The sequence below is a fragment of the Gallinula chloropus genome, assembly GCF_964237585.1.
Source record: "Gallinula chloropus genome assembly, chromosome: 7".
NCBI classification, from domain to species: Eukaryota; Metazoa; Chordata; class Aves; order Gruiformes; family Rallidae; genus Gallinula; species Gallinula chloropus.
Genome location: NC_140092.1, coordinates 13,909,483 through 13,930,888, shown reverse-complemented (window position 1 = coordinate 13,930,888; position 21,406 = coordinate 13,909,483). Strand labels below are relative to the sequence as shown.

The 21,406-nt window shown below is 40.7% G+C and overlaps 1 protein-coding gene across 1 annotated transcript in view; it reads left to right on the top strand.

The window, feature by feature from the left end:
* The window catches only part of SMIM14 (small integral membrane protein 14), a 42,686-nt gene that overhangs the window by 7,649 nt on the left and 13,631 nt on the right, over positions 1-21,406 (top strand). The window contains exon 2 of the mRNA XM_084266790.1: positions 8,806-8,916. Coding sequence (XP_084122916.1) covers positions 8,842-8,916 — 75 coding nt within the window. The 5' untranslated portion in view covers positions 8,806-8,841. The remainder of the gene's footprint in view (positions 1-8,805; positions 8,917-21,406) is intronic.

The following is a 21,406-nucleotide window of genomic DNA, read 5'->3' as shown; positions in this document are numbered from 1 at the left end:
ACTAGTATGTCTTGAGCAGGATGTGGCTGGGTGAACAGTTCTCTTGTGGAGCTCCTACTGGTCTTGATGTCTCTGAAACCAGCAAAACCAGCACTAGCTTTGTACATCTGTGTGCATGGCTAAGCACTGCCTTGTCCATGAGGAGAGGAACTGATTTAGCTTAATCTGCATTGAAAAGTTGATCTCAGATCTTGTTAATTATCCTGAGAAAAGTTGCAGCGCAAAAATACACTTGCCAACTCATTAGGCTACAGCTGGAAGTCCAGGGAGATGCGCTGATGCTTTCAAGTACAAAATCAGCTGCATTCCCTCCCGCCCCCCTGGAATCATAAGGGAAGAGCATGGAGAGGATTGCTTTATGCTCTGAAAGTGTTGTGATGTCTAGGAGCCCTCTTTGGGCATTGTATCAGCAATCAAAATCATTGCAGCTCTTTTCCCTAAGAAAGCTAAACGGGAGGATCTGAACTGGGACAATTAGTTGGAGAAAGCTATAATTGGAGCCACACTTTACTGTGGCAGCACTCCTCCTGGCAGGACCCATGTTTATATCCTGCTGCTTTCCTTTTGCTGCCCAGCCAGCTAGTTGGATTCCTTTTGTCCTGAAAACTCAATTTAATGCTCAGGAGGAGGCCTGGTAGAAAAAACATCCGTTGTCTTCTAGAGATCTGTGACCTTGCAGAGCTACTAGATCCTGGTCTGCTGAAGCCAATGAAGTGCTGGTATTTGTTTCAGTAAAAGCAGAATGGAGCAGTAAGCGTGGAAGAGGTGATGGGAGAGAGCTGTTGCATGTTAATAAAAAGGATCAAAAATTACCATTATAAAAAAGCCAAGTATAATGTCTTTCAGAGTTAACTTTGTGAGGGAATATTTACTTTAACTATCTAAATAGAGGAGAACAGATCCCTGGAATGTTTTAATTAGTATCAATTTGTATACAAGATTTCTCTTTTTTTATAGAACCTATTTTTAGCTGCCTTTGAACAGAGGAAGTTCTTTTGTTAAGGCATTTTCCATAGAAATCTTCAGTTCTGTAACCCTGACAATTTAAAACTCTTCCATAAAAATGCAGACCATCTCCACTGGATACATATGCCAGACCCTTGGCTTCTGGATTAATTTTGATGTAGTGCAATGCCCCCCCCACCACCACCATTGCCTTAGGATAATGCAGCTATTCTTTTCAGGCAGAATAACATTTACTTATTAAAGTACTGCTGATTTTTCTCTTGTATTTTCTATTTCTGTAGTCCTTTTGTGACATTTCCTCCCTATTCACCTACAAACACCGTTCTTTTCTTACGCTGTCTTGTGGTTTTATACTGTGTTTAGTTATTCCCTTCCTTTGCTTCTTTAATGTCTGTTACCATTTCTGCCTTGTGTCTCCTTTATATTGCTCCAGTGATAGGAAATGTGTTACATTTCTGGTAGCAGCAATTGAAAAAACTAGAAATGTCACAAAAAATCTTTGTAGGTGAAATCAGCCAGTCCTGTCTAAACATATCTCTGGTGTGTTGTTTTATTAAAGAGAGAAACCACAGATCTCTGCATATTATTCTCCTCGTCTGTGCTCTAACCCAGCCTGAAGAGAACCTTGATGTAGTAGAAATCAATGGATAAAACTCCCTGGCCTGTCTTACTTACAAAGTTGAGCTGTAAAACTGAAATAACAGGAGGCTAAATAATAGACTAGTAAGTTGGATGTAGGTAGTTCATCAAAAGGCTCAAAAACCACACAGGATTCTGTGGGAGGTTGGATGTGCATGAAGTACAAATATTACAGCAGGTGGAAATAAACAAAGAAAACTCTGAGTTTGCTGGGATTCATTGGGTTTGGATGTTTAGGCTCCTCTTGGTCGGTTAGTCACTAGTAAGTGGTATTGCCCTACTGAAGATACCTTCATCTGTTGTTTTACTGTATACCTAATTGATATTGAATTGGATTTGTGTGACTAGGCAGGGCTTAGTGAGTCCCCACCCTAGAAGAGGCAGGATTAGAAACAGCTTTTGGAGTAAGCTGTGGTACCAGAGGCATTTTGAAACGCCCAGTAATGAGTCATCTGTGATGCCAGTTGCCCCTGGAATGTTGATGGTACCGAGGAGGACAGAGTGACCAAGGAGGAGAGGAGACAGTCCTATAAAAGCAGCGACCAGGAGCTTTGAGGAGCTGATCACAGCAGTTTTGTCTTGCTTTCACTGAAGCAAGTTTCCACCCCCTGGTCACACAGCCTTAGTGCCTGGTAGTTTCTCTGGGACAGGACTTCATGTGCAGGATTGCGTGGGTGTTAGGCTGCACAAGGCCAATGTACAGGATGCTTTAGATGCCAGAGGAGAATACTTGGAAGTCATTTGGAGATCGGTAAGATGATATGGAAGAACCAAATTTGGGGCATGCTGTGAAGAAAATTACAGAAAGGGTCGGGTATTGTAGAAAGCATGAATACTAAGATGTCCTGGATGCAGGTAAAAGGGCAAGAGAACAAACCCTTTTTCTGGAAACTTGCATCCTTTAGGAGATCATGCAAGAGTAGGAGAGAGGGTTTCTGATTCTGACAGTGGGATAAAAATGAATGTTTTATCTTTGGGGCAGTGAATTGTTCATGCTTTGTGTATGGTTTTTGCTATTTTAGCCCTTTATCATTTCTCAGAATGCCTGCAGAGGCATAACAGGTCATTTGCTTCCTTTCTGTGCTTTTGCTTTCAGTTTTATAAGTATTTTCATTTGTTCTGCTGCGCTTCTCTCAACTGAACTCAAATCCCAAAATTAACTTTACGGCTTGTTATATTTGACAATTGTGCTTTGAGTTATTGCAGTTGGCTGAAAAAACAGCAATGAGGAGCTGAATAGGGTTTTGTTTCTCTTTAAAGTACTGAGTACTGTTACTTGTCTGATGTACTGTAAGTATTTTCCTCCTGAGGACTTCTTACCTTCAATATTCAAGAAAATAGCAATATATAAAATATAGTTCTTAGCAGAGGAAATCTTCAGGCATTGTATGTATTGTGTGTGTGGTAGTCTACATTTTAAAAGTGACTACATCCAGGAAAGATAAAATTTAATGAGCTTAGAGATTTGATGCTAAAGATGCCAGGTTTAGTCCATCATAAGTCTGTGGTGACTCTGATTTATGTATCATATGGAGTGGAATACTGGAATTATAAATACTTTTGCATGCTCCTTTATACCAAGGAGTAGAGATCATTGATACGTGCACTTTGACAATCTTGCTGATCAGTGTTATACTGGAGTCACACTGGAGGGCATCCAGCACAGGGAAAATTGACAAAACTTCTTGTTTGCCTTCATGCTGGAAAGAATTCAGTTTTGTAATGATTAGGGTGGAGAAAGGCAGAGTAGAATTTCTGTCTCCCAGAGCTTACCAGCTGCATGCTGTTTACTCAGGAGAGGTGTTGCTGAACTGGGAAATATGTATAGTCATTAGAATAATTTTAAATACAGAACTGTCCTTCAGGTACAAAAAAAAATCAGATTGTAGCCATAAAGGTTGCTTTTTTGATAATAGATTGTAGGGGAAGATAAAGAATTGCAGAATCATAGAATTGTTTAGGTTGGAAGAGACCTTCAAGATCATCATGTCCAACCATTAACCAAGCACAGCCAAGTCCACCACTAAACCCTGTTCCTAAGCACCACTTCTACACGTATTCTAAATACACCCAGAGATGGTGTCTCAACCACTTCCCTGTGCAGCCTGTTCCAGTGCTTGACAATGGTCTTGGCAAAGAAATTTTCCCTAATATCCAATCTGAACCTCCCTTGGCACATCTTGAGGTGGTTTCATGGTGTCTTACTGCTTGTTACTTGGAAAAAGAGACCAACACCCACCTGGCTGGAACCTCCTCTCAGGTAGTTGTAGAAAGCCATAAGGTCTCCCCTCTGCCTCATTGTCTGCATAATAAACAATCCCAGTTCCCTCAGCTACTCCTCATCAGACTTGTGCTCTAGACCCTTCAGCAGCTTCATTGCCCTTCTCCAGACATGCTCCAGCACCTCACAGTCCGTGTAGTGAGGGGCCCAAAACTGAACACAGAACTTGAGGTGTAGCCTCACCAGTGTCAAGTACATAGTGACAATCACTGCCCTAGTCCTGCTGGCCACACTATTTCTGGTACAAAATGCCCTTTCTATCACTATTTCTGTATCTGTATCGCTATTTCTGGTACAAAAGAAGAAACAATTTATAATAATTACTATAACCCAGAATGTTGTGTTTTGGTGGGTGGTTTTTTTAAATCATGAGAGACTAGAAATATTTTCCAATATGGCTTTGTTACCTGCAATTTCAAAAAGATGCTCAAGTCAGAAGTTAATGGTGGGCTTTTATTTCCTCTTAAATTATCAGAGACCATCATCTGCTTTGCTTCCAAAGTACAGTAATTCCGGCTCTGACCTTAGTATTTTAATTTCAGCAGTAGTGTTTATGATTGCCTCTGCAGGCCTCTTTACACTGGAAAGGTCATATTGACTCTTTGATGGTACATTTTTGTCCACATTTACTAATTCTCTCCTTTTTTATGCTATTAGTTTTCATTGCCTAGAGGTTGTTATCAGTGACACTTTGGTGTATTGACCAAATGTGTCTTCTGGCTTTTTCTGAGTCCTGTGAGTGAAATACTCTCCTAGCAGTAATGTGGCCAAACAAAAATACCCTAATTTTAAGTTGAGTAAAAGTAATGCTTTAAGTCAGAGTACTGGCACGTATTTGATGTCCGAGCCTCACCAATTGCCTTACCAGTTACTCTGTAATTCCAAGAAAAACAAAGTAATGATTAACAGCAAACCATACTGGCAAACAAGCAGAGTTTAAAAAAAACCAAACCCAAAACCAAACTATAATCTGCTGCAGCTTCTTTCCTCAGGTCACAAGGAGAAGAAAAGAGCACATTCTCCCTTTTTCTGTGGTAGATTCTATGTGGAAGAACAACTGTATTTACAAAAGGTGGAGGTTCTGGCGTGACTCACAGCGAGGTCAGAGCTGGGCAGAGCGAGTCAGCCACTGACGTGAGATCAGACAATTGCGAGTACCGGGAGGCGGGCAGGAAGCACACTGCAACTCTGGAACAGGATTTTGATATGAACAGGCTGCCTGAGAGCATGCAGAGGAGCCAAGGAATCCTGCTCCGTGACATATAAAAATAGTAGTCTCTTGTTACCAAATCTTACGTGGGATTGCAGAACATTCATAAACTTAAGGATCTGGTTACAGAGCTTAGGTGATAGTTAGTGCTTCATGCATTTGAAATGTCTTACAAATAACACACGTTTTAAGCCAAGAATACTTTAATGAATAATACAGACACAAGAGTGTAATTTTAAAAGTGAAAATGATAACCTAGCATAGAATGGTTCTCTCTTTTTTTCTGTGGCTGACCAGTGACAAATTTGTTTCCTCCAGTTTCCAGAAAAAAATAATTGCATAAAGGGAGATTAGTTACCTGCCTTTTGCTGGGGGTTTTGAGTAATAAATTAATCCAAGTTTAGCATCTTCATTGGGAAAAACCTAGTGATGGTACCAAAATAGATGGTGCATCTTTGGTCTTTTGCCAATGAGAGTGCTTGTTACAGGCTTATAGGAAGGCAAGGTAAAGGATGACTCCTTTCAGCATCATGTGACAGTGGAAAAGCTGGTAAGGGATCTTTAGTTCAAAGCTTGGATGGCATTTTAATTGGTGACATGTTCTGCTTTATTTTAACTGATAAGGTAATTTGTTGCCTACAGTTCAGATGCCTTGGGGTAAATCCCAAGCATAACTCAGGCTGGGCAGAGAATGGATTGAGAGCGGCCCTGAGGAGAAGGACTTGGGGCTGCTGATGGATGACAGCTCAACATGAGCCGGCCATGTGTGCTACCCGCTCAGAAGGACAACGTGTCCTGGGCTGCATCAGGAACAGTGTGGCCAGCAGGTCAAGGGAGGGGATTCTGCCCTCTACTCTGCTCTGGTGAGACCCCACCTGGAGTGCTGCATCCAGCTCTGAGGTCCCCAGTACAGGAAAGACAGAGCTGTTTGAGCGAGTCCAGAAGAGTGCCACAAAGGTGATCAAGGGGCTGGAGCACCTCTCATGTGGAGACAGGCTGTGAGAGATGGGCTTGTTCAGCCTGGAGAAGAGAAGGCTCTGGGGTGACCTAATTGCAGTGTACCAATCAATGCTTGAAGGGGTCATATGGGAAAGTGGGAGAGGGACTGTTATTGTTGTGATAGGACAAGGGGCAGTGGCTTTAAGCTGAAAGAGGGTAGGTTTAGATTAGACTTTAGGAAGAAATTCTTTACTATGAGGGTGGTGAGGCACTGGAACGGGGTGCACAGAGAGTTTGTGGAAGCCTCATCCCTGGCAGTGTTCCAGGCCAGGTTAGATGGACCATTGGGCAACCTGGTCTAGTGAGGGTATCCCTGCCCATCACAGGGGGTTGGAACTAGATGATCTTTGAAGTCCCTTCCAACCCAAAGCAGTCTGTGATTGTATGAAATTCGTCCTAGTACTACACCTCCACTTAAATTTATGGTATTATATTATAAATTAATTATCCCATTTATTGTCTAACCTTTTTCAGATTTATGTTCTACAGAGAATGTTAGCCTGGTTTCATTCAACACCTTATCTGATGTTTTGATTTCTTGTATTCATGCATAGATTAACGCTTCTCTATTATTGCTGAAACATTGCTATGTGTGACTGAGTCCTGAATTCTTTCAAATTACAACTAAATATTCTTTAGGTTGTCAGCATTATATATAGAAAAATAATTTTGCACTGTTCAGCAGTCAGTGCTTTTGCCTGTTCCTTGTGCTAAAATAGTTTTAGGAAGGCTATTTTGGTTGACGTGGTGCATCACCCAGCTAAAACATTTCTTCTGTTGTTAGGCAGCTCTGGTGGTTCTGAGATAATTTCACAAAAGTTGGTGTAGCTTTGTAACTGACTATAAAAAAGAATCATTAGATCATCTGCTGTGATCTCCTGTATGTTGGAGAGCATTATATCCAAACTCGGGTGCTTCTCTACTCAATAACCTGTATTTGGGTGAAGCACAGCTGAGTGTGTTGAGCGATGGCAATTCCGTGGCAGTTTGTTGGACTGGTCAGTTCCTGGAGTGGTAAAAATGTATGTTTTGCTTCTCCTTTGTATTTGGTTCATTATGGCTTCCAGGTTCTTGATCACATTGTGCCTGAAGAACTCAACACTCAGGTTTATTTTTCTATGCAGAGGTACTTGTATGCTACATATTAAATCATCTCAATTGTCATCTCAGAACATTGTCAGATTACTATTTCTTAGTGTCTGGGCAAAAAGCCTTTTCTCTTCCCAGCCCCCCATACACACCCCCCCTCCACCCCTCCCTTTTTTTTTTTTTCTCCTCTCTTTTCCCATTTTCAGTATTCTTTTTAGAAAGTGGCAGCGCTAGCAGACTCAGGGCACTGATGCTCAGACTGCCTGATGAAGATCTGGTTATCTCTGACCTTCTTTTACGATCTGTCTCTCCACCATGACAGAGAATAATAGAGAAGTCCAGTAGACATTGACAGAGGAAGGACTTCTCAAATGCATTTTCTTTTCTCCATCTCGCTCTCCCCCCAAGAGGATAGAACTATTGTGGTGATACATTCTGTTGAGTGAAGGTTTCTCACAGCCATATGGGTTATTCCTCTTTCTTCTAGTGAAGTTAAAACATTAAAATGCTGTGTGATCAAGGCTGTAAGTTTTCATAGGTGATGACTGCAGAGCACATCTGTTGATTCAGCATGCCCTTGTCAAATGGCTGGCAGCTCCATAAACTACTTGTTTCAGGAAATTGAGAGGATGTGTCTGCTCTGTGTTGCTGCAGTTATTAAGCCTGCCAGTTATCTCACATTAGGGCCCCAGTGCATGCAACACAAACATTCTGAATTGAGCTTTGTCCATGCCAAGTTAACAAAAATATTTTGAAAGTATCATTATGCAGAGCTGATCTAATACAGCATTATGAGTCCTCATTTGAGAGAAATCACTCCCTGGTTCGACCACAAGAGCAGAAATGCCTTGCAATCTGCTACCCACTTTGAGCATCACTGAGATAGCTATTGGTAAATAGTAAAGATATGCTTGTGTCTGCTTGTGTCTGGTGTTGGTGGGCTTAGCAGGTGACTAACCTAGAATTGATTCCCTACCATGGCCATTACAGCTTCTTTGAACTTTGTGTATTGCTAAGTGAATGACCTACTTCTTTGATCTAAAATTAATTTATCTCCATTTTTGAAGTGTTTCCAAGTATATCCACTTTTGCACCCCTGCTGCTTGCTTTCACTATACAATGAGGATGATTGTTTCTCCCTGTAGCAAAGAAGTTAGTGGGTTTTAAATTACTTTCCTGTACATTGATCCAGAGGGAGATGCCAGCAGTTTGTTAGGGGTTTAGGAGTGCAGGCTCCCCTGACTTTCCAAATTATATTTGCACAGTTAAAAGTCCCACTATGCAGATGAGAGAACAGAATTTAATCTTAGTGGTTCTTGTTTGTTAGGATGTATTTCGTAACGGTATGTGGGAAAACCCAGGGGAGACACACAGAATTTTGCAAAACAATTATTTGGCTCTTCAAGGAAGCCTGTGTGGGACACTGCTTTCAGCAACATCAAAATGTAGCTGCACATACCAGACTTCTTCATTCATGCTGCCAAAGGAATAATAGGATTATCCTGGTTTGTTTTGCTTTTTCACCCTGGCATTAAATGAACTGAAACTTGATGTGTGAGTCTCTGGAAAATAAGGTCAGCTGAAAAAGAGTTCATTGTCCTTTTCTTCTTATTCTTCTTAGGTGTTCACAGGCAAGTTCAGGTTTATCCAGGGAACCATGGCAGAAGGTGGATTTGATCCTTGTGAATGCATTTGCTCCCATGAACATGCAATGAGAAGACTGATTAATCTGGTAAGGATAACATGAGGATATTGGGAAGGGTGGTTATTCAGACATTACTTCAACTCTTGCAGATCTGCAGTTACTGATGCTTTTGATTCTGCTTATTCAGTTGTATGTACTGTTAGAAACTGTGCATCTGACTTTCTGATGAGCTTCTGAATAGTTAATAGGAATGATGCCTTGCTTTCTTTCCCAGAGCTGCATTTTGACAGCATTAACAGTGTTTCTATTGAAATGTTTCTGCATAACCCTCTTCTGGTGTGCACAGAAACGAACTGCCCTGCAAACTCTTTGAGTACCACACGTACAAAACTCCCCATGCTCACGTGGCAAGAGAATAATGTCTGAATTTCTTAAAACTAACCTTAAAAAAATCTGAAGTTGAAAATCCAGTGATTTTGAGTTCTGACTCCTGTTTCTTGCTGTGTCATTGATATAATTGAGCAGCTTCAAGCAACTTGTTTTGCACTGCTCTAACTGACCTGTAAAATAGCAATGATTCTTTGTTTCTGTGTGGAATTCAGTTCACTGTCATTGAAGAAAAGCCACAAAGTACTATTTTTTTTAAGGTACAAGTGTATATTTTTAAAAAATAACACTAGCAACTGTGAACTGTGAGCAATTAAATGAACTTGATTACAATTGGGTTTTAAGATCACATTGTACATCAGTTTCATTTGGTATACTTCCCCTTGTTAATTTTCATAAATCTGTTTTTATCCTGTTATATTTCTTAGGACTTAAATTAATGTCTTTTTAAATAATTGAATACATCAACTGCTTGAGGCAGTATGTGTGAAGAGCATCCTCTCTAGGATCAGACATTTCTTCAGGAGTTTTTTTATCAGTATTTTAGAAAGGTTATGAGGAAAATACAGCATCCACTAGCCTGTGATATGAGTAGAGCAAATATATAAGCCCCCAAAGAATGTATGTCTGGGAATAAGGAATCAATTTACATGAAAAGCACCTCCATGTGCACACATCCACAAAAGAAAAACTTGTTTTAAACAGTGCTTTGCAAGGATTACATATAGCTGCTCCTTCAAAATGTGTGGGTTATACTCTTATATCCCTGCTTCACCCTAAATGTGATCCTGAGTGTTCACACTTTCTTGGCCTTGGAATGTGTTGTTACACTCTCATATGGAGTGCCAGGTGAAGAACCTAAACCTGGGCAGATGCTGTACCTGTGTGGGTTTTCAGGGAGGTTGGATGACCCCATTTTCCAGAATGATTCTTCTCAGAGCCAGCAGAGCTCGCCACCCTTGTCCATGACACAGCACTGGAGGACCTGTGCCATTGTGTTCTGACACCATGCCCTTTGGCCTGTGCACACAGAATGCCTCCTCAAAAACACACTGGTCACACTGGAAGCCAAAATACCCCAGGTCAGGTGCTCTCAGTGGGAGGACTACATCAGTGGCTGCAGCAGAACACAGAATGATCCCCCACAAGCGCAAGAGGAAAGGACAAGTGCTTGTCATCTCAACAGATCATGCAACCCTGGGGCTGAAGTTGCCAAGCAGCAAATTTGTCTTGTGTAGGGGAGCCCAAGACTGGCTGCAGTATTCCAGATATAGGCTTAAAGTGCTGACTGCAGGGGTGTAATCGCATCCTTCAGTCTACTTGCATGCTGTTTAAAGGTCAGTGCTGTTGGCACAAGGGTGTAGAAAATTGAGGCTTCTGTGGACAACAGTTGTGTCTTCTGTGGAGCCTTTACGTCAGGGCCCAGACATCCTAGCTCATGCTTCCCAGTAAGAGGCACAATTTCAAAAACTGAGCTCTTCCTGCTGCCCCCTGTGGATGCTCATATGCACGTTCTTTCCCAAAAAGGATTTTCCTCTTGTTTTAAACATGACATTTGTGCCATATCCCACAGTTGTATTGATTCTGGACCTTGAGGCTTCTGGACACGTGTTACAGGGATGACAAAGGAACCCCCAGGACCAAGTTTCAGGAAGTTGGAAGGAAAAAAAAGGAGGACACATGTGGGTTGTTCTTTCCTCTGAGGCTTGTCAGATGCAAATCTGAGCCAGTATGGTCCAGCCTATTCAGTGCTTTTTTCATTTTTTGCCAGAAGATACTGGCAGCCAATGGCACCTGTCAGCCAGTTCTCTTTATGTTTTAGCAGGAGGATTCTGGGTATGAGTCATGCAGGCCAGTTGTGTCTGAAGTCAGAAGTGCCACAAAGGTCTCTGAGATTTTATTCCTGGGCTGCTCCATGCAGTCAGTCTATGGTGGGTGCAAATGGATCATCTGGAGTCGCACTAGTTTCTGCCTTGTGAGTGTAAACAGCAGGTTGTATGTGCACCCTCTTGGGCAGCCACCAAGACAAGTCTAACAGTGTTCCTGTGTAATAGCAGGAATGGAGTTTATTGCTCAATGTCCAGCTTCCAAAAAGATCATACCAATTAGCACTTGAAACTGTGAGGATGAAAGGGAAATGCCAGATTTCATCTGTCCTAAAAAGCAAAGCAGATGCTTCTAAATATTTATAAGAGCAAATCACTAGCTGGGATAATTCAGCAGAATCTAGAAAGGAAAAGTCTCACAAGTCTCAAGTCAGCAGCTAGACTATCCTCAAATAACCTGTTGTATGCTTTTAGCTGACTTGCTACACCTTCATCATTGCATCTCTAACTTTTATGCTTCAGTAAGAGTTTGGTTTCTACACTGCTTTTATGTCACTCAATCTCACACAATATGAGCAGACAGGAATTTTACTATCTGCTTTAAAAGGAACCCTTGGACGTGGGTTCTCAAAGTTGCTGAACCCTACAAGGGTCAATGGAGACTGGGTGCCCACTTCCTCTGAAAGCTGGATTGTCAAAACCTTTACTCCAAAACCACTGTGATAGAAGAAAGCATAACAATTTAGCCATTCAGCCTGTGGGGGAGAAAAATTCTACATGCTGCATACTCAGAGAGTTCCCCATACCTACTTAATTGTTGATTCTTTTTAACCTGAACAGGTATAAAACACACCAGAGCACGTTTGGATGGTGTTACAGCTGGGAGTATATGTCAGGATTTTGGAGCAAATTGTATAACAAGGTGGTTATAGTTATCCCCAAACTGAGCATTGTAAATACAGAAGTTCAGAGTTAAGATTAAATTTAAACAGAATAACAATGTAATTATAAGAGATATCCAAGTGTGGAAATGTACTTCTAGGCTTCTTCACTCCAGTAATAACATTGTGCAAGATCACCCATGACTGATGTAAATTTTAATAACTTGCATTTGGGTTAAAGTAAACTGATTTCTGCAGAGTGATAGGTTTGTACCTGTATAGAACAACACTGATAAGAATTAAGGCTTCTGTTAATGAAGCAGCACAGGATATACAGACACACAGGATTTCTGCTAGGTTTAACAGTATGGGAAATATCAATGATGTTGCTATGCCAAAGTCAGGAGGACGTCAAAATGTGTGCCCCTACAACCTGAAGTTTCCATTTTAATTCCCAAAGTGTTACTTTTAATTTCTAATTTAATTGGTGTATTTACTTGGAAAATCTTAGAAAATCTGTTTGGTATTCAAGGTGCAATTTGTGGATGAATACATTATATTTTTTTTATAGAGCATATAGTTTAAATCTCTACTAAAAATGCAGACTTCAGTTCATCTTGTCATTACATTTAATGCTTATACAGTTAAAAAAAAGATGCTGTCATTTAAACTCTTCTCTGCTACACCACAGAAAATTAAAAACAAGGGAGCTGTTTGTTTTTAAAAAGCCTAACTCTTCCTAAGCTACATGGCTTGATTATTTTTCTGTCCTTCATTTTGCTTGACTAAGCAGGAATTTATTTTGTTGAGAGTTTTTTCTTCTTGATTTATAATGCAATGAATTTTGTAGGCAGATTTGATAGACAGTGGACTGTACATCTCTAACGTGTATGTTTGCTGCTCATTAGGTAAACTGGAGGTACTGTACATACTGTTCAGGCCTGATATGTTTAAGGGGCATTGAGTTCTCTTATGCTCAGTGCTCTAAAGTGGATTTTTCAGGGTTCACCTTGGTGTCAAAATATGAAAATTTCTGACCTGGTAAACTTCTGTAGTATGGGCACTGGTGAATAATAAGCAAACCTTATGATTTCCAGATTTACAGAAATCTCAAGTCTTTGGGTGTATCTTCATAAATGTAATTTCTGTTATGTAATACCAGCAGCAGCATCTGTTGCGATTTGGTGGTGGTGTGTAACAATTTGACTATTGTATGTTGAGCTCACTATTTACTCTGTGGATGTAGCAGATAATTGGGAACCTCCGTAAGAGGAAGTAAGCATAGAAGAAAAATATCACAAGAAAAATACTTCCATCCTCTGCAGATACACAGGAGTTGTCAAGACAATGACAGGTCTGTTTGCTTGTATGACTCTATCTCCTGTTCAGTCTCCTCCATCTGCAAAACTTATTTTGACAAGAAGAGACAAAGTTCAAGAATGAGGACCAACAAATAACATCAAGTACTTTAATGGGGGGACTGTCAGACAAGGGACCAGTTGCTTGAAAGAGCCATGGGGAACGCCATTCTCTGGTATCCAGAGGAAATGGTTCCCATCTTAGTTGTGGAAGAGGATAGCAAATCTCTGTTATACTTAAACCTTTTTATTTCCCTTCTTTATTTCCTTTTCTCTATTTCCACTTCTTTTCTGAAATAAAAGTGCAATTATACTATGTTACTCCTCCAGACTTCGATGCTCTCTGAGTAAGCGAGGCTGATCCATGGGCTCTCTTAGCCCAAGGCTCAGTTCAAGTCTGAAAAGTAGAGTGAAAATGCAGTGATGGGGGATAACTATACACAGAGCATCTTCCATCAAGCCCGAGACCTGTTCATGACTAAGAGTGGCCAGAAATGGCAAAGCAAGTCTGTTAATATGCGTATCTTTGGTTTAAACATTCATGCCCCCTTCTGCTAGAGTGTTACTTGCTTTACATAAAGTGTGACTTTAGAATACTCCCATACAAGTTTCTATGAAAATGAGCAATATGTTCTCTAACCCAAAACATTTCTAAGTCTGTAATACAGGAGGACCCATTTTGATGAACTGCCAGCAGCTCTACTGTAGAGATTTGATGGCCTTACAGTCTTCTGTGGGAATTACAAGCTTGTGTTTTGTTGTTCTGTAGCTAATTGCAAAGTAATGGCCCATGTCTAGTTATGCTGCTCTACCAGAAGACTTGAATGTCTCAAAAACTCTTGGGGATGCAAAGTAAACCATTCTTTATTTTAATCTTTCTTGTATTTTGAGGTGTTACTAGGTTTTTATAGCAAAAGTTGCAATTTCTCAAACTATTTCAACACAATTGGTTCAAACGCTATTGTCAACCAATTTTCCACATGGTTCTTTGGCCAGGTCATTTTACTCTTTCTATTATAAACTGGCATGGTCTGGAGTAGTATTTGGCATAGCCATGAATCTTGGCTGAGGGAGACTTTCTGCAAACAACACAGAAGCAGCACAAAAGACTAAAATAGATCTGTGTTGTGTACTGCAAGTGGTTGAAAAGCTCTCAAGATGTCAGCGCAGCTAAGCCTGACTTAAACAGTCCCTCGGGCAACCAGCAAAAGTGAGTTATCCTACAGATGTGGCCTTCTGCATCTGTAGAAGCTCTGTCACAGCAGAACTATACTCAATACATTTGAAATAATTTAAAGTGACCTTCTAAATATGGAGCTTGCCCTGGAGACTTCTTACATGTGTTCCACAGCATTTGCCTTCTAATTCATTTCTTTCAATAGCAGTTCCTCCTGCTTCTAGTCCATACCCCTTCTTAGCCGTTAACCTCCCCAAGAGCAGGAAATTGCATTTGGCTCTCACTTGCCCCATTTCTTCCAGAACTGTGCCTTCAGTTCCCAATTTCTTGGAGTTCAAGCTGATTCAAAAGGGACCTTTCCCAACAGCTGAACTGTAGGCTGCTTATTGGGACAAAGAGATGTAGAGGAAAAGCACTGAGCCATAAGAATGAAGCACACGGTTGGAGTAGCAGGGTGTGAGTCTGTTCCTGTGCACTCCTGCTCTGCTGACTTCCCTTTCCCCACCTTCATTGGGTACCTAAGGTGCTGGTGTTACACAGGTTAAGGCTCCAAAACTGTATCACAGAAATTAGTTCTAGGTTGAGCAGTTTAAATGGAGACTATTTTCTAGACAGGTAAGTGGATGTTTTAAATAAAAAAGGGGGGGGGAACCACCCATGATAAATTGTGTCTGCTTGGGTCTATGTCCCATGCTGACCACGTTTTTCCTGTAAGGGGTTAGATATAAGGACTTAACTGAAGTTGAAGGGGCCTGTCATTCTTTGCATTTCCAATTGCTGAGCTTTGCAGTAAGCTGAAAGCTGCTGCTTCTTAATCAGGATATATTTAAAATAAAATTTTTTTAAAATCTCAGTGATGCCTCCTGACCACCTCAGAGCATGCATAGTGTGACAACAGTATTGCTAGCAGTGTAGAAAATTGCACATTGAAAGTTCTGTCAGCTTGATATTCCAGAAGTAATTAATAGCTGTAACCTGTATTATGAATGGCTGAACTGTGTTGGATGATCAGAGCTGTGCTGCAGCCGTCTCATTTGAGGAAAAAGGAGAAAATTACGCTTTTTCTGTCAGACCACATGTGGATGTAATCAGTGCTTAGAGCAAACTGTACTTATCTGCTGGAACTCCTAGTTCTAAGCCTTTTCCTCAAGGCTGCCTACGTGGGAGTACCCTTTTCATTTGCTAATATGCATCATTTTGCAGAAGATACTCAACTGTTTGGTAAAAACCCACGTGTATTCTTTTTTTATACTTTAGATATAAGTTTGTTAATGGCCTCTTGGGACAACTGTGTGTGTTCACAATTTTCTGATGCCTCTGTAGTAATCCTGTGTAATATTGTACCTTATCCATTTGTTGTCTACTGTTTCATGTAGTCAGAGGTGCTATGAGCTCCTTGTAATGGTCTCATCACACAGCTTCATCTTCTTTGCCCAGACTCTCCCTGTTCTGCTAGTTCCTTCTGCTCTGCATTCACTAAAAGCAGGATGCTGCTGGTATCACTGGTTGTCAAGGTCACCAAAACTATAAAATGAGGTACCAATAAAAGTCATGCACTTCTAGGAAAGGGAGGGAAGTGTGGAAAGGGGGGAATTGAGATGACACTGAGGTGAAACAGCAGTCCTGGGAGCGGTGAAATGAAGGGAAGAATGAGATCTGGCCTGAATCTGGGCTCCTGTTTGTGCAGTGGTCTCTCTGACTTGTTTATCTGCTGTGTCTTACTTGATAAGATTTTGTGTCTTTGAGTATGAAAGTTAACATTCTCCCTCTGTCATATCTGGGTGATGGTTCTGGGGCTTCAGAGTAGGTTTGTAATCTAGGAATATTATTCTGAAAGGTACCAGACATCCTTCTTTCTCATTTGTCATGGGAGAGAAAGTTACTTCTCACCTCACAGGACCAAGCTCCATGTTTTTACCGCAGACTGTTATTTTGTCCTTGTGTGAAAAATCATTTAATTTATTGTAGATGACCTTTAAAGGTCCCTTCCAACCTAACTCATTCTATGATTCTATTTTAACTCTGCATATGCTCGCAGAAAATGTAGGGGTGGGGAAGACAGTGTTCACTTTTTCATTGTTTATTCTTCTGAGAGAAGCTAGTGCAGTGTAAGAGACTATTGAAGTCCATCAGTATCCCTTTCTTTCCCCCTTATTTTTCTCTTCTTTCTCTTGGCCAGCTTGTAGCAGAGTAACTCATGCAGGTGTCATTTGTTGCATCTTTAAATCCGAACTCTACAGATAACGATACAGTTCCGTTTGCAATCTGGCCTATCCTACCACAGCAATTTATTTACCATGGTGTTTACTAAATCGTTTCTATCCTTTGGACAGGACAGATATGGCTGCCAACAAAGCTTAAACAGTGATTTCATTACCCTGAAGCGTGAGAACGCAATCGGGTGTATGCCATGGTGCTGTCATCTCCTGGCATCATTGGAGAGAAAAAGCAGAGCTTGTAACTGGTCTAAATTGCAAAAAAGTGTTTTCACAGCGGATGATATTTTGCCCTTAATATCACATAAAATTTTCTATCAACAGTCTTTCTGATTCCATTTTAAATTGACATTTGTTCTTGGAATAAATGACCACGTCAAGTTAGTTATTTGCCCTTGCTTTCCTACTTGTCTGTCCTTTTCATTGCTACGATTATCCATTTCTGCTCTGTTATCTTTGTACCTCATTTATCTGTTTCTTTCACATGTTTCTCTGGGCTTTCTTCCATCCCAGTTTTTTTTGTTGTTTTTTTTTTTTTGTATGGGAGCTCTTTTTCCATCTGTGTCTTTTCTGAGGACTTATTCTGCTTGGAACTGTCTTAAAACTTACTCTAAAAGGCAATTATTTTAATTAGCCCTACAGAAATAATTTATTTTCATCTCATCTGCCATTCACCCTAGATTCCATTGATTATTGCACCGTGTTCCTGCCACTACTCCTGTTGTTCTTGTTTTGTTACTTCTTTATCACACCATTTCTGGAGTTGGAAAGTGCTTTTGGAAAGGGATCATGCCATTATGCCTTCTGAAAAATGGCAAAGTGGTGAACTGTCTGATCATCACTATCTTCCTGGTATTTGTATGCTTGATCTTTTTTAGTTCTTAAAAACCACACTGAACTCTTAACAAAGTGTTCATACTGGATAGGAAGTTTTAATTTTTTTTCAGGCAGGATAGTACTGACACTAATAAAAAAACCCCAAGTTGTCTGAGGAGAGACTGCAGGACCCGTCCTGGCGTGTGTGAGACTGTTCAGCTCTGGTGTACCAAATTCTGAACACTCACCTGAAGAGTTTCAGAAATCTCCTGTAAAGAAGCAGTGAGACACAAGAACAAGTCACTGTGGAAGTCGGCAGAGGTCTGGATTTCCCTCCCCACAGCAGCTTTCTGTGATGAGCGGTAAATGCGAAGCAGCCTGACTTCCTTTCATGGGGAGACCAGAATGATCCCAGCGGCTGAGGTCACTGTATTGGAAAAACAAGCTCTCTGTTTAGCTGGATGAGGCTGCTTCACTGGGCTTACTATTTCCCTTGGAGTTCAGGGATTCTGTGGAGCAGCTTACGTGCAGTAAAAGTTTGCGCCCTGTTGCTGCTACACAGGGGCAGGTTTGTGTCCCCATAGTAGGTTTGCACATGAAGAAAAATAGAGACTTAACATAGTGACTGCACAGAAAAGGTTCCAGAGGCTGATGGGCACACGGTGCCTTTACTGCGACTGGTCACGTTTTGTTCACAGCTGGGGACTGTGAAAAGTGGAGGCTCCCTTTGCTACAAACAGGGCAGGCCCCTGTCAGCACCAGGATCTGTGGTGAGGGTAGGAGCAGGACACAGTCAGGTGCTTGATGGGTAGGTGCTGTTGATCCACAAGATGGCATGTTAAAGCTGTATACATGGTGTCAAACGAGCAGGAACTAAACACTGCTGTGTTAGTGTGAGCTGGGAGTAAAAGCCATGTCTTTTAGAAGAAGAAGAAAAAAAAAAGGTAGAGCTATTTCAAATTTCAACTGGGAATCATTTTAAATGTGCTCTTTTTATTTTTGAAATGGAGAATTTCAGTGTCATGGGGAGTGAGGAAAAGTCATTTTGTCTCTTACCACTCTTTTTCTCAGCACTGTGTTAGGTTTAGATTTGAAATATGTCAGTAAGTGGGCACTGCTTTGCTGTAATTCAGCCTCTGGTGCCTCCCAATTCCAAAAAATATCCATAGAAAGCAAATACTCATATTGACCAGGAGTTCCTATGCTGTGGGGGTTATTATTTTTAAATTATTTTAACCTAAGCTATTTGAGATTTTAAATGTACTTGGAGGGAATTAAAGTTCACCATTGTATTTTAAATAATGTGCATTTATAATAAGAATTTTTACTTACATTGCCTGCAAGTTTGCATCATATTAAAAACTGAAAATTCTGGACCCTTTTTAGCTTCCTTTGAGCTTTCATGCTGTTTACAATTTGTGTTTACTTCGTTTTGGATGATAAAAGATGAATTAGTTCATTTTTTGGCTCACATGCACTAAGCCATTTATTGTATTTGGATGAGAAACTGCACAGAGAATGTTAAAATTAAGATATAATCCTCTTTGTTTAAATGAAAGAAAATAATCATTTTTATAAATATTTAATTTTGTAATATTTTTCACTCGCTGCTTTTGTTGAATAAAACCCATTGTTTCACTTACCTACTTTCTGTGTTCTTTTTAAGGGCCTGTTCCAGAATATACTGGAAAACATGAAAAAGCTGTTGCTGCCTTTAGCAAGTGTCAGATCAGGGAGTCAATTATTAATCTTCCACTATATTATATTAATCTTCCTCTATATTCACACTTTTGACAACACAAGGATCTCTGAAATATGAATAAAACCAAACCCACCATGAATGGCATTGCCTTTAACTCTGTAAGAGTTAATGTATTCTAAGAATTGCTTCTTTATTCAGATTCTTCTCATCCAAAAAATGTGTTGTATTCCCAGTCTGAAAAACACTGAGTGTATCTGGAAAGACTTTGTGAGGGTTTTGTTGAGAAGAGGGATTGGCTGGGTCGATTTTTTGCTAGTATTCCACAAACTTTCATCCAAACGCCCCCTCCACATAGGAACAGAAAATCTGAATGCAAGGGACTGTTTATTTATGAATTGATGATGGAAATGTCTCATATTCCCAGGTTTTCCAACAGTTGCTGTGTCCCTTAAGGGTGTAGTTACCAAGAGAGAGCTAACTGGTAGAAGGAGTGCTCTTTCAGCAAAAGGCATTGCCTTGCCCAGCCATTCAGCTTACACAAGTGTTTCACACACGTGCCAGAATCATTTCTCATGGTTTGACTAATTCAGTGACCACAAGGGATCAGATTTGTATCGAGTTAGAGACTGGTTTGCCCCAGTGAAATGAGAAGGACTTGGTTTTGCCCCTGCTAGTTTCCCATCCTCTGCCGTGCTTCATCCCAAGAGAACAACACGCCGCCTGTCGCCAAGCTGCTAAAAATGGCTCCCTGGCCTACAGAGCCCCCCCAGAGCTTCTGCCCAACTGAAGGTTTCACATGAGCTTGTAGTCAGGAGGGGAAGTGAGCATTTCAAGGAATTTGATTGTGGTTTTTGTCATATGATCTGTGGCATCTTAAAGTCTCTTTGCGTCTATGGGTGGTGCTGTTCCGACCAGAGCTGCTCTGACACTAGGAGTTTATATGACATTTTCATATTACCTGGAATAGTTAAGAAATACTTGTGTTGCTGGGTGGGAATGTTGCAGAGACTGCAAAGTGTAATTATTCTAGTGGGATGACTGCATGATTATCTATTGTTGTCAATTTAGAGGAATTTCATACCAATTATTAAAAAATGCAGGTTTTTTCATACTTTTCTCTTATAACTGTTTCACAGTATAATTTGAGGTTTCTAAACCTACCTTGTATAGACAGTGTCTAAATCCCCTTGGAAAACATGCAATATTTGTTGTCCAAGCCCTCTGGAAAGCACAGCCATATTATCAGAGTACAGGTAGTTCTGTGCTTTGCAAAGGTGTTTCTTATATCATTCCTCCATACACAAGCAGACTTTTTTCCTTATTGGCAGGATATAAGCTAATATAAGAGTATTTTTTCAGCAGAGATTGGTAGAGCAACTCCGAATGGTATTTTTCTTAGGGCTGCTTGCTTACTGTAATACTTCTATCACTGGTGTTTCCAGCAGACCTTTTCGTTCTAAGGTCTTGGAGCCCGTCCTGTCTTTTTAGACATGACTGAGAGTGCCTGAAGGATAAAATTCAGTAACTGAGTGCAGGCTCTGGGCACACAAATTCTCATATTTAATACTTACTGTGTTTTAATCAGATGGCCTACTACATCAGCTGGCATTTCCAGACAATGTATAGGCTTTTCATGAAGAAAGGACCAAGGGGACAGTGAGGGACAAAGCGTGGTGGTGTGAGCATGGTCACCCCAGAGACCACACTTCAAGAACAGCATAGCTGTAGCCAGAATTCCTTTCTGGTTTTGTTGAACACGCTTCTCAGGTGGTTGACAGGATCCCGTCAGTCAAAGCTGGAGCTCCATCTTTCTTTCATGGGAGCAGTGGGAGCAGGTGAAGGAGCAGGATGTTAACAGCAACAGAAAGTACAAGCACCATTTTTTGAGGTGGCTTTTATAGAAACTTGAATTACATGGCTTTTAAAAAGTTGTGTTTGGATAAAGTGTAACACCAAGAATGGGAGATAACTACTGTCCATTTTAAATCCCAAAATGTGTACAGAGTCTTACAATATGTGTATCTGTGTCTTACAATGTCTCTATCACTAGTTTTTTAACTTGAGTTTTCAAAGGCATACAATGGCTTCAGCCTGTGTGGAAGCAGTAACTCTTTAGTCAGGTGATTTAAAGGTGTCATGTAAAGTGTTCAGAAACTAGATCCATTCCTGAGATTCCCCACACACCTGAGCCAAGTGCAATGCAGTGAAGGGTCA